We start from the raw sequence: 12,363 nt of genomic DNA on the forward strand, positions 1-12,363 counted from the left end.
TAAAAGTCTGGATCCTTCTTCTAAGTTTCTAATTAACTAACTTTTTGATCTTGTATCAGTCACTTCATATCATTTGGTAGATGAAACAGTGAATAGAGTTTCAGGCCTAGAGTTAGGAAGATTCTTCTTGAGTTCAAATCTGGCCTCAGACATTTGCTAGCTATGTGACCCTGAGCAAATCACTTAGCTCTGTTTGCCTCAGTTTTCTCATCTATAAAAATCAGCTGGAGAAGGAAATGACAAACTATTCTAATATCTTTGCTAAGTAAACACCAAATGGAGTGCCACAGAATTGGACACTTTTAAAATGATTGAAGAACAAAATAAATGAATTTAATTTAACATCACCACTAAACATCATTAAGTATTTACTCTGTGCTACACACTGTGCATTTTAAAACATTTATTGAACAATTGCTATGTATATGACATTCTTCTAGGTTTTCTGAAGACAAAGACAAAAATGAGACATGGAACCTGCTCTCAAGATTATCAGAAAATTATACATTTAGGAAGAGACCTCAAAAGTTACTTACTCCAACCCCATCATGGTATAGATGAAGAAACTAATGTCTTAGTGGTCAAATGACTTTCAAATTTAGTCACATGGATACTAAATGGCATTGGTGGAATATGACTGGGTTCTCTCACTCCAAATTCATGTGTAAAGATAAGTAAATTCAAAAATATATAAAGCTAAAGAAAATGAATTGGAAAGAAAGTGAGCACTAACCACTTTCTCTTCTTAAATGATGGAGTTGGATTAGATGATTTTTAAGATTTCTTTTAAGCCCTAATATTTAATGATCCAAATTTATCACTGAAATTATATATAATATTTTTAAAAATCTTGATATTCAAAGTTTGGATATATTTCATCATCTTTCCTTCCTGGCTTCCCTTAAGTGCTTCTTAAACTTGAGGATATTTCCATCGAGATTATCTTTAGTTTGTTATATATTGTATATATATATATTGTGTGTGTGTGTGTATATATATATATATATATATATATGTATATATATATATATATATATATACATATATATATGTATATATATACATCTATATGTATGAATACATCTTGCTTTTATATTGAATATTATTATTTGCATATTGTCATCCTCATTTAAAGCAGGGACTGTCTTTCTTTTCGAGGGGTGAGTGGAGAGGTTAATCTTAGCACTTAATACAGTGCCTGGCATATAGCAGGTGTTTCATAGATGCTGGGTGACTGAAGAAGTTTTTTCATTAAACAGCTCTTATTGATTTTTAGATAAAGAAGTTTTTTGGTTTTTTTGTTTTATTATCACTCTATCCACTGAAAAATAAATACAAAGCAAATGGAATAGATGTAGTAGAAATTCAAAGTATTTTTTAATAGAAAGAAAAATGTATTACCTGTTATAAAGAGCTCATGCTAATGAAGGGCTCTTTAGGATAGTTAGAAACAGTTAAGCTGTACCCACCCAACTAAAGTAATTGTAGACTCTTCAAAGAATCATAATTCATAGAGGGTAGAGGCCTTACTGGCCATTTAGTCCAACCTGTGCCTGAACAAGAATTCTCTAACAATAAACCTATCAAGTGGTTTTGCTTAAAGACTTCTAGTGAAAGAGGAATCTACTATTTGGGAGCCCACTCCATTAAGTCATAACTTTTTGTTAAGCTTTTCCCTTACAAGGAACCTAAATCTGACTCTACATTGTTGTAGTTTATTAAATAACAAGTCTATTCTCTCTTCCAATTATGTATATCTGCCTAGTATAAATTGAGTTTTAAAAAGGCTTAAAAAGTCCTTGTTCCTTCTACAAATCCTTAAACAGCATATATAGATCCTCCTCAAGTATTAAGGACAACAGCATATTCTCAAAAATATTCACTATGAAAAGAAATAATGGGTATCAAATTCATAAAACCTTGTAGTTATATTTAATATAAAATCAAATCAAAACTCAGGAAATTCAACAGTCTTAGTAAAATTTTGCAAGTTCTGAAATTTGCAAAGTATTGCAAATATTAAAAATATTTTGTCATTATTCAGTTGTATATGATTTTTCATGATTCCATTCGAGGTTCTTGCCAACGATATTGGAGTAGAATGTCATTTAGTTCTCCTAGTCATTTTACAGATGAGAAAAGTGAGGTGAACAGAGTTAAGTGACCTGTCCAGGGTTATACAGCTAATAAAGATTTGAGATCAAATTTGAACTCAGGAATGCATCTTTCTGACTTTTTGACTTGGCAGTCAACTCAGTGCTCCACCTAGAGCCTTACAAATATAGCTTATTGCTTTAGTGTAGGAGGCAAAAGATAAATAGTAAAGTCTATAATTTGGGTAGTAACAGAAAAGGATATATATAAACCTGTAGTATGTAGATAAATATTTGGAGTAGGATACTATGTAATGGTATTTGACTATAAAGATGGATTTCATTTAAAGTGAAGGTAAGTATAATGAGAAAAAAGCTCTTCATTGAGACAGAGGCAAGGGCCATGTCTGGCCCCTGTTTTTACTATGTATGAAATGCATTGCCTCAGCTCCTAAACTTGTCAAATGCATGAAGTGAGTCAGGAAATTCCAGGGGAGACAAACTAAACTATTAGGCCATGGGAATTCCATTCCTGGAATTTTCACTGTAAACAGAATCTCTTCTTTCTCAAGTGTCATAAGTTCCTACATGATTAAAAAGTTTCAAACTTGTCCTTTTTTATTTTCTTAGCTATAGTTTTAGTCACTTCTCTGAATTATCTCTAAATGTAATACATCTCAGAGAAAAAAATGTATTTTACTCAAAGTTCCATCCATGTTTCAGTCAAAAAATAAAACAAGAATAATCAATGTAAAAACAAAATAAAAGCCCTTTCTGGTTCACATAGTAAAGGCTCCTCATTTTACGATGATTAAAAAAAGAGAAGTTCCAGTTTTGTATGATAGGGATTGAACCTGCATTCTAGATTCTGTGATTCTAGAGTGCATCAGTGGATCACAGAACTTTTATGTTAACAGAGACCTTAGAGATCATCTAAGTCTAAAATCTTGTTTTAAGATAAGGAAACAGTCCTCTAAGATTACAGAAGGAGCTCAGGGAAGGAGCTCAATTAATTAATATCAGACAAAGAAGTAGAATTCAAGTACTCTTTCTGGAAAGATTATGTCTTTGGTACTACAGAGTTGGTTTAAATAGAAATCAGTATAGTCTTTGATATTCCTTATTAAAAGCAAACAAAAAATGTTGTGGTATTAATTATATTAATTAGAAAAGTAAAATAACTGAGTGACACAGTGAGTAAAGTGCCATGTCTGGAGTCAGGAAGGTCTGAGTTCAAATCCAGTTTTCTAACTGTGTGATCCTGAGAAAATCACTTAAATCACTTAACCTTTTTTGCTCCAGTTTCCGTATCTGTAAATTGAATTTGGAAAAGGAAATAGCAAATCACTGCAGCAAATCACGTAGGGTCTCGTGAAGAATATGACAAAACTTATTTGACTGAACAACAAAAGGAAACTAAGAGACAATCCTTGTCCTCTTAGGTTTTCCATTCTAATGAGATAGCTGCACACATAGGGGATTGGTGGCCAGGGCACCAGGAAAGTAGGCAAGATGGGAAATAATCACTATTATTTACTATTATCATTATTCCCCATTCTGACTCCTTTCCTGGAATTGAGTTCCTCCAGAAATTCACCAGCAAGAAGAAATAAACTCTAAAATGCAAATCTTTTTAGTCCCACTTTGCCCTAGGTTTTTCCCTCCCTTTGTTTAGAGAGGGTGGAATGTGGACACTGGAAAGTTCTTCCTCCCAGATCTTCTATCACAGAAGGCAGCCCCCAGAGGATGCACTTCCTCATTTCCTACTGGCTGCTTCCCAGCACTTTATGATTTCCAGAATCTAATTATTCTTCAAGAAACTCTGAAACGATTCCTTTTTCAGATCATTTTGCTGTATTTGGCTGCAAAACGTTTTCAGTGTTAAGTAACTTGTTTGTATGAAACCTTGTGAAAATCACCTAGGATACAAAAAGACCCAAAAGATATTCCTTGCCCTAAAAGAGCTTATAATCTAAGGGGAAACAACATAAAAATAAATATGTACAAAGCAAGCAATATAGAAAACGAATGGAAATAACTGAGGAAGGGAAAGCTTTGGAACAAATGGATAAAGACTTTCTATTCAAGGTAACAGTGGATAGAGTACTGGCCTAAAAAAATCATAGAACTAACGTGAATTAAAATCTAGTATAAGACATTTAACTAGCTGTGTAATTCTGATCTAGTCATTTAACCTCTTTCTACCTCAGTTTTCTCAAGAGTAAAATGGGGATAATAATAGCACCTCTCTTCTAGGTTATCAAAAGAATTGTAAATTGCTTAGCAAAGAGCCAGGCACACAATGTAAACTCTATGCATGTTAGATTATTATTAATACTATAGTTGTTGTTATTAATGTTAAGCACTAGATGGTACAGTAGATAGTGTTAGAGTGCTGGAATCAGAAAGACTTAGCTTCTTGAGTTCAAATCTGACCTCAGTCATCTACTAGCTGTGTGATTTTGGGCAAGTCACTTAACTGTTTGCCTCATTTATTCATCTGTAAAATGAGCCGGAGAAGGGAAGAGCAAACTCCTTCAATATTTTTGCTAAGAAAACTCCAAATACAGTCATAAAGAATTCGATATGACTGAAATGACTGAACAATAACAGCATCATCATCGTTTTTGTTGTTATTAGGATAAAACTGTGATGATATTTATAGAACACTTATCACAATGCTCCAATAATAAGCCTATATAAATGCTAACTATTAATAATAATGATGAAAATTATTATTATATACTCCCCATATATGAAATTCCATCTACTGTATAGACTATGCCCATTCTGCAATGTTCTCTCTCTTCATCATGAAGAGTAATAGTTTTTATTTATATAGATCTTAAAGATTTACCAAGTGCTTTATATAAGGTTATATCTTGGAAACTCTGAAAGGGAGGTACTGTTATGATCCCAATACTACAGAACAAGAAGCTGAAGTTAGAACAGCATAGGTGATCAGTTGGGGGTCACACAGCTAGTCACTGCTTGAGGTAGATTTGGACTCTTCTTCCTAACTCCAGGCTTAGCACTTTATCTGCTAGCAAGAAATTACCAAATTTCCTCTAACCTTTTAACTTCATTCAAAATACAGTATAGAAACTTTCTACAAGAGTACTTTCCTGATCTCCTGAGTTGCCCCTGCTCATCCCTCCCAGGATTCTTTTGAATTTGTTTTTTTTATAATCTTTTATTTACTCTTCCATGCCCATGTTTTTGTAAGTTCTTAACTTTTTACATTATCTTCTTCTATCATATTATACATAAAATTGTAGTGGAGAGGGAGGATGAGTTAAAAAATGCACTTCATAGCAGCAGGAAGTTAGCTTGTGATATTTGGCAGAGAAAAAGCATGAAGCATATGATGAAGATCTGGATAATGAAGACACACTCTGCTTATTCCCTTTTCAAATTATGGAATTTTAAGGTTAATTGCATGAGGGCTTATGGTGAGATTGATGGATTAATATCTAGAGTAATGGCAAAAAAAAGTAGTTCATATCTCTTTAGTGCTTAACATTTTTATACATTTAAGATTTCTTAAAGTGTTTTTCATCACAATCACTTCTTCAGATAAATACAACAAATATTTCTATTCCCATTTTAAAGATGAATAAACTGAGGCTTACAAGGCTAATAAGTGGCAGAGCTAAGTTGAACGTTGGGTATAATGACTTCTGGCCCAGTCCATTGTCCATTGTCTTTTTCCCTGCCTCTCTTGAGACTTAAAGAATTGCAAGAGCATGAAATACTTCAGAAACCTTCTATTCAGATTCTCCATTTTATGAATAAAGAAACTGAGATTTAGAGAAGGATTAAGTGAATTGCCCAAAATCAAATGTAGTACTGTAATATGTGCTAGGTAGAAATGAGATTTGTAGTTAGCTTCCCTTGACTCTAAAGCTCATGCTCTTTTCATGCATTATTTCCCACTTTACCATTATATCAAATTACTCTTTTTATGATGAATGTGAAAAAATATTAAAACTTGTGTCTCTTATGAATTCCAAGGTCTGTTTTACATCAAAGATTTGCAAGGTGAGTTATAAACAACTCATTGATTCTCTGGGGAAAATTATAAAATCCTATAGCAGTTTCTCTCTTGATTACTAACTTGTGGATAACTATATTTGAAATGCATGAGCCTTTAATAAAATGGGGCTTTGTTTGATGGGCTATACAAATCTGAAAGCTAAAATATTAGCTTTTATAATGATAATACAATAATAATAAAATATTATTAGCTTTTTAATTTGCCTAGTCAACAAATACTTTCCCCTCCCATCTACCCCCTACCACCTCAGGCTTGTTTCTATCCTATGTTAATTACATTTTCTTTTCTCTTGATATTGTTGGCTTAGATATTCTGTTCAGAGACACATTTTCATTTATTATTCATGTTTTGGTTGCCTTTTGGGTGACATATATTCTGAACATTTTGGATTTGTACAAAAATGCTTTCTTAGGCTTTTCAAAAAATGTTTACTGTCATTGAGATTCAGGGAATTACTATTTTTTTTTTCTGCTCCCTCTGGACTTGAAGAAATATATGACTTTTTTTTTTTTCATTTATATTCTACATGCCTTTGGAAGCTGAGGCAAACCTGTGTGCAAAAGAAAAGGCATGGGCTTCAAATGCTGCAGGCAAAGGAGAGAGAAAAAAATTACCTCATTAGAGTATTCTTAGCACCAAGTTAGAAGTAGAGGAAGCATTTCATATAATGTTGTAATAATATGAATAATAATATCTAGTATTTATATAGAGTTTTAAGGTTTCCAAAGCATTATAATTAGTCATCCTGGGGGGATTATTATTATCTCCATTTTGCAGAATAGAAAGTATCTGAGGTTGGATTTGAACTTAGGTTTTCCTGAATATAGGTCTAGCACTCCATTTGCTAACTCTATCCACAAGTGTTTTTAAGAAGGTTGAACAATACTTATTATGAACATAGTTCTGCTGGAAAACTTGCTTTGGTCTGGGCCAGGAATAGGAATGCCATGCTTTTGCTACTCTGGTCTTACTTACTTTAGGTATCCCACTAACCAAACTAATCAAACTCCAACACACAGAGTTGTTAGAAATAATTTTGCTGGTGAAAGAGGCAGAGCAGCCTCACAAAAATTTTCTGTTAGATCACAGGTTTGAAATTAACAGTGGACATGAAAGACAGAGTGATAATCAAATTCCCTAGAACAAACAGCCAGGAATACAAGAGAGTGTGATGGCATTGTAGAAAGAGAGGAGGCCCTGGAATCAGATGACCTGAAATGAAATCCTGCCTCTGACATTTATTATGTAGGTGCTTTGGGCAAGTGACAATCTCCTGAGGCCCCATATTCCTTACCTATAAAATCAAAGGTTAGATTAGACACTCTCTGAAGTCCCCAGCAGATCTAGATATGTGATGCTATGATGTGGTCTTTACTTTGCCTTCTTAAGAAGTTCTCATGTTTTGTACCTGACCAAGCTCCTGATTCTGTCTGCTGAGTCCAGTGTACTTTACTATCATCCTTCTGATCTCTCATGATGTGAGCACTCATCTGTTCTCTCCAGTTTTTCAACCCAGTTCTCATAAGTTAATTACTGCCTTTTCTTTCCTCATAGTTTCTAAATTTTCAGTCAGCATTCTCCTTCTCCAATCCCTTAATGAAATCTTTTTATTTGGATAAAATGCATGGAATTATTTTTTAGGTATTTTATTTCTGTACAAAACAGCACTACAGATTTGGGCCTAGTAGAAGTTATTTTATAGCTTGAAGAAACTGAGTCCCAGAGAGGTATGCTTTTCTCATCAACCTGCTACAATATCCCTTTGAGTATCTTACTTCATGAATTGAAAGAGGGTTTAAAAAAATAATAACTAGACTTTGTCATTTGAAAATCAGAGGTTATTGATGCTAAATAATTATATCTAGAAAGATTTTGATTAGATTTCAAATAAAAGTTATATAGCTAAGAAGCCCTAAATTCATTCACAAAGAAATATATGTTTAGGGAGAAAATACTTGGATAGAGAAATTCAGTAAACTGATTATGGTACTGACAGAATTTTTTATTTGATTTGAATTCCATCATCAAAGCAAAGTTTGTGACATTGTAATAGAAATGCTAGAATTATATGTTTTTCTCTTATAATAAGCAAGAAAATTTAGATTGAGATTTACATAGTTTTTGAGGATGATTCAGATAAGAGACTATCTATTTAGCAGCTACTAATAGTGAATTTTCTGATTTTAGTTATTGAAAACTGAGATGACAAGAGATACCGATTATTATATACTATGTGTGTTAGATGTATGCTTCCCAGATTGTGGAAGGATACACTCAAACAAAACACACTTCATGCTAAGTTGATTTGAAAGAAAGGAATATGGAAAATGAGAGAAAAAATGATGATTGAATATATTGTAATATAATTGACATCACCCTCCTCCCATTTACTGGTAAGTAGCCTCTCAAGAGACTAATTGACACTGAATAGCTCCCCGTTTAGAAACCCATATGACTTGATTCCAGGAGCAAGAAGCAAAAATATAGAGAAAAAGAACAGCAATGTAATGCAAAGAAGTTGAGATTTATTGTCAGGAAAAACAAAATCAATCCCTAGCTGCCATATCACCCCCCCTCCAGCATAGTTTAGGGATTCCTATACTAATCAAACCTGTATCAAACTTGTTTTAGAGTGAAAAAATCATTTTGGTAATCTACCAATAGGGAGAAACTAAAAATGAAAAGCTAATGCAAAAACATTGAACTAAACTTCCTATTTTAAGTTTTAAATTTTGGGTACTTGAAAAATGTATTAGTTTATGACATGCTCATAGTCCTTATGAGGTCCAGTGACTAGAAACTCACTACCTCATGAAGCAATCCATCAAGTTTTTATATATTTCTAAATATTAAGATGCTTTACCTTTCTACGCTTATTTGATACTGTCCTTTGACCACATTCTATCTTTCAGCCAAACTAGATTACTATCACTTATCCATAGGTGATATCTCATTCACTGTCATTAAACAGAATCCTTTTTTTTTTCTTTCAGCACAGTGAGGTATTGGGTTAATTGATTAATTAATGATTAAATGAAATAGATAAATGTTAAGAGAATTATAAGATGGAAGCCTTTTATGACTTCTTCTCCTTCACTTGACAAATCATTAATATTCTTTTCCTTCTTAAATTTCCATGTATTATCTATGTATGTGTCAGAATTCCTCAATCAAATATTGCACCCTTCAGTTTTGTGAATGCTGTCATTTTTGTTTGTTAACACTCATTCCTAGCATAGTGCCTTGCACATAAGTATAGTGATTACAGTTGTGATTTCACTTGTATGAAGAACTCCTAGAGGAGTTATTTTACTGATACAGATCAAATTATAGTTTTAAGAAAGGTGCTTAGAGCATGTGAAGGGACTTGCCCAAAGTGACACAATCAGTATTTGTCAGAGTGGACACTTGAACCCATATTCCTTGGCTTTGTGGCTTGCTTTGAATATAATGAATACTTAGTAAATAAATGTTTGCTTAATTGAATTAAGTGATTAAATAAAAATTCACAATTTCCATACCTTGGTCTTAGTTCTCCCTTTGGATTTAGGTTCATTATTGTTAATCTCTCTTTCAGGACAGCCCTGCCAATATTTTCAGCCAATCAAGCAAACTTCCCCTAAGTCAATTCTTCTCCTTGCTAACCACTTCAAGTTGGAGTCTTCCCTTAACCCCCATACCACTCTGCCTTATGGTATAGCTATTTGTTTCTATGCCATATCCTCACATGACATTCCATCCAAATATTGTGCATAGAAAGCTGGTCTTGAAGCCATTTAAAGTTGGGATCATTCTCATGTTTGACATAATCTGACTGGAATCCTGGACAGGTCCATTAACCTTTTAGGGACTTAAGGTGCTCTCTAAAATAAAAATTGCAGAAAAGGCGCTGATCTGCTTTGGAAGAGAAGATTTCCTTTTCATCACTTTCCCCTCCAAAAAAACATTCATAAGTTTAGAAGCATACATATACAAGAATTCCCACATTTGATTGTTAAGTGCTCAACTCCTAGACAATATGATGTTTTAATAATATGTATTAAATAATAAATATGTATTTAATTACATAGATACATAACAATATGTACTTAAGAATATGTTGAACTGAACGATTAAATTTTGTAATACCAAGAAAAGTAAGAAGGGGGAGATTTTAATACCCATAATGAAGGATCTGAAATTTGTGGCTGGTTTTAAGACCTTTTCCTGAAATAGCTTGTGCTTCTCCAACTTACCAATTTGATATGTTCTCGTTTCTGGTATTTTTCACTATAATACTGTTCCTGCCGCAGATTCAATAGCTGCTGCTGTTGTTTGTCCTTTAATTCTACCAATTTCTGTGTCATTTCTGCATCCAGGGCAGCAAGATCTTGCTCCATTGTTGAAGAACCGTGATCAGGGCTGCTGGGTTCAGATCTGAAAAAAAAAAATTTACTAAATTCATTTAGAGAAAATTCAGTCAACATTTTATTAAGCGAAGTTGTATTGTGGTTGGAGCTCAGGCCCTTCAGTCCCAAAGACCAGAGTTAAAATCAAGTATCTATTTTATGAGCTCTTTTATGTCCTGAGCAAGTCACTTAAGTTTTGTTTACCTCAGTTTCCTCAGCTGTAAAGCAGTGGAACTTACCTCCCAGAGTTGCTGTGAGTATAAAATGAGATAATGATCATAAAATGTTTACCATAGTATCTAGCACTTAGTAAATTCTATACAAATATTAGCTATCCTTATTAATATTATTATTATTATGCTACTTTCCTCTTAGTTGCTTAACCAGCCTTTTCTGTTGTATCAGTACCCAAATAGTATGAAAATTCCTGTAGGATCTGTGAATTCATCAGTGGGGGAATTCCTATACCCATCTATGACATAGACAAATTCCAGGGTATTATCTAGGGCATCCAGAAAATTAGTTACTTTGGAGATTAGCAAGTATTTGAACATAGCATAGTACAGCATAGAAGCTTTGGCAGTAGGCAAATAGCACTTCAGTTTTCAATGTCAACTGAATAAGCCAAGACCTTTAGGGCAGAATTTGAACTCTGCCAGCTCTTAGGCCCAATTCCACACTGCCAAAACAGTATTATTGTCAAGACACATAGGTGCAAATGAAGAGATGAAGATGATTAAGTAGGGAGGTTGATAGAGTTTGCAAAATGTTTTAAAAAAGGCAAACATATGACCCCTAAGTGTTGGTTTTGGTTGGAATTGTGGGATTATTTTTCTGACATCTGTATTTTTTGTACAAACATAATAGACAGGGAGAGAGAAGGTTGGAGAAGAGGATGACAGGATACTTCTTTTGCCATTTTAAATTAGGACTCTCTGGGAGAGAATAAAATGCTGCCCAGGATGACCAACTCATTTTTATGCTTTTCAACACAGTGATCCAACTGGAAGGTTGACAGTTTATTTACTTGGATAAAATGGCACTAGACAATCCGTTGGGGCAGATCTTTTCATCATATAAGACATGGGAGAAAGCTAATGTAAAGAGCCTTCACACTCACTCTCTTCCAAATTGCAGCTGAATACTTAGCTGCAAGGGAATGCAGTTTTAATATCAGGATTTTTGTGAACTTTGCTAGTGGATGATGACCAGAAAAACAAACAAACATATAAACAACTATACTGTTCATGGATATTGAAAACTTTTGATAAAACGAAACCCAGAGCATTTGTTTTTAATTTACAGGAACATGTTGGTCATTTCATATTTTTCATATGAGAACATGGCTAAATTACAGGTTTTGTGTGACAGCATGGCACCCATTTCACCACAAACTTGGTATAGCAAGATTCAGAATGATATCACTCCCCAATTATTAAACTTACTGAGGTACAGCATAGAAGCTTTGGCAGTAGGCAAATAGCACTTCAGTTTTCAATGTCAACTGAATAAGCCAAGACCTTTAGGGCATTTTCAATGTCTGACAATAATTCCTCCAAATTGAAACTTCAGTTAGTACACAATGAATTCCACATGTGCCTCTACAAAGTTATTCAGATCACTGACAATTTTTGACTGTGACATGCCTTTTCATTTGTTCTTTTTCAGTACAAGGAACATTCAGGAAGTCTTCTAAAAAAAAATCTGGTAATTTGTATTCTGTAGCTACAGGCCAACAGTTAGACTAATGATCTAAGGAGAATGTAATCCACTAAGGAAATAAAGTGCAGTACTAAAATACGAGTCTAAAATGATAGTTTTACTT

The 12,363-nt window shown here is 33.6% G+C and overlaps 1 protein-coding gene across 2 annotated transcripts in view; it reads right to left on the bottom strand.

Annotated features, from left to right (window-relative positions):
* Positions 1–12,363, bottom strand: part of PLCB1 (phospholipase C beta 1) — an 814,021-nt gene that overhangs the window by 100,534 nt on the left and 701,124 nt on the right. For both annotated transcript variants that reach the window (XM_074287888.1, XM_074287889.1), the window contains exon 27: positions 10,386–10,566. In XM_074287888.1, the coding sequence (XP_074143989.1) occupies positions 10,386–10,566 (181 nt within the window). The remainder of the gene's footprint in view (positions 1–10,385; positions 10,567–12,363) is intronic.

This window comes from Sminthopsis crassicaudata, chromosome 2 (assembly GCF_048593235.1).
Source record: "Sminthopsis crassicaudata isolate SCR6 chromosome 2, ASM4859323v1, whole genome shotgun sequence".
Lineage (NCBI taxonomy): Eukaryota > Metazoa > Chordata > Mammalia > Dasyuromorphia > Dasyuridae > Sminthopsis > Sminthopsis crassicaudata.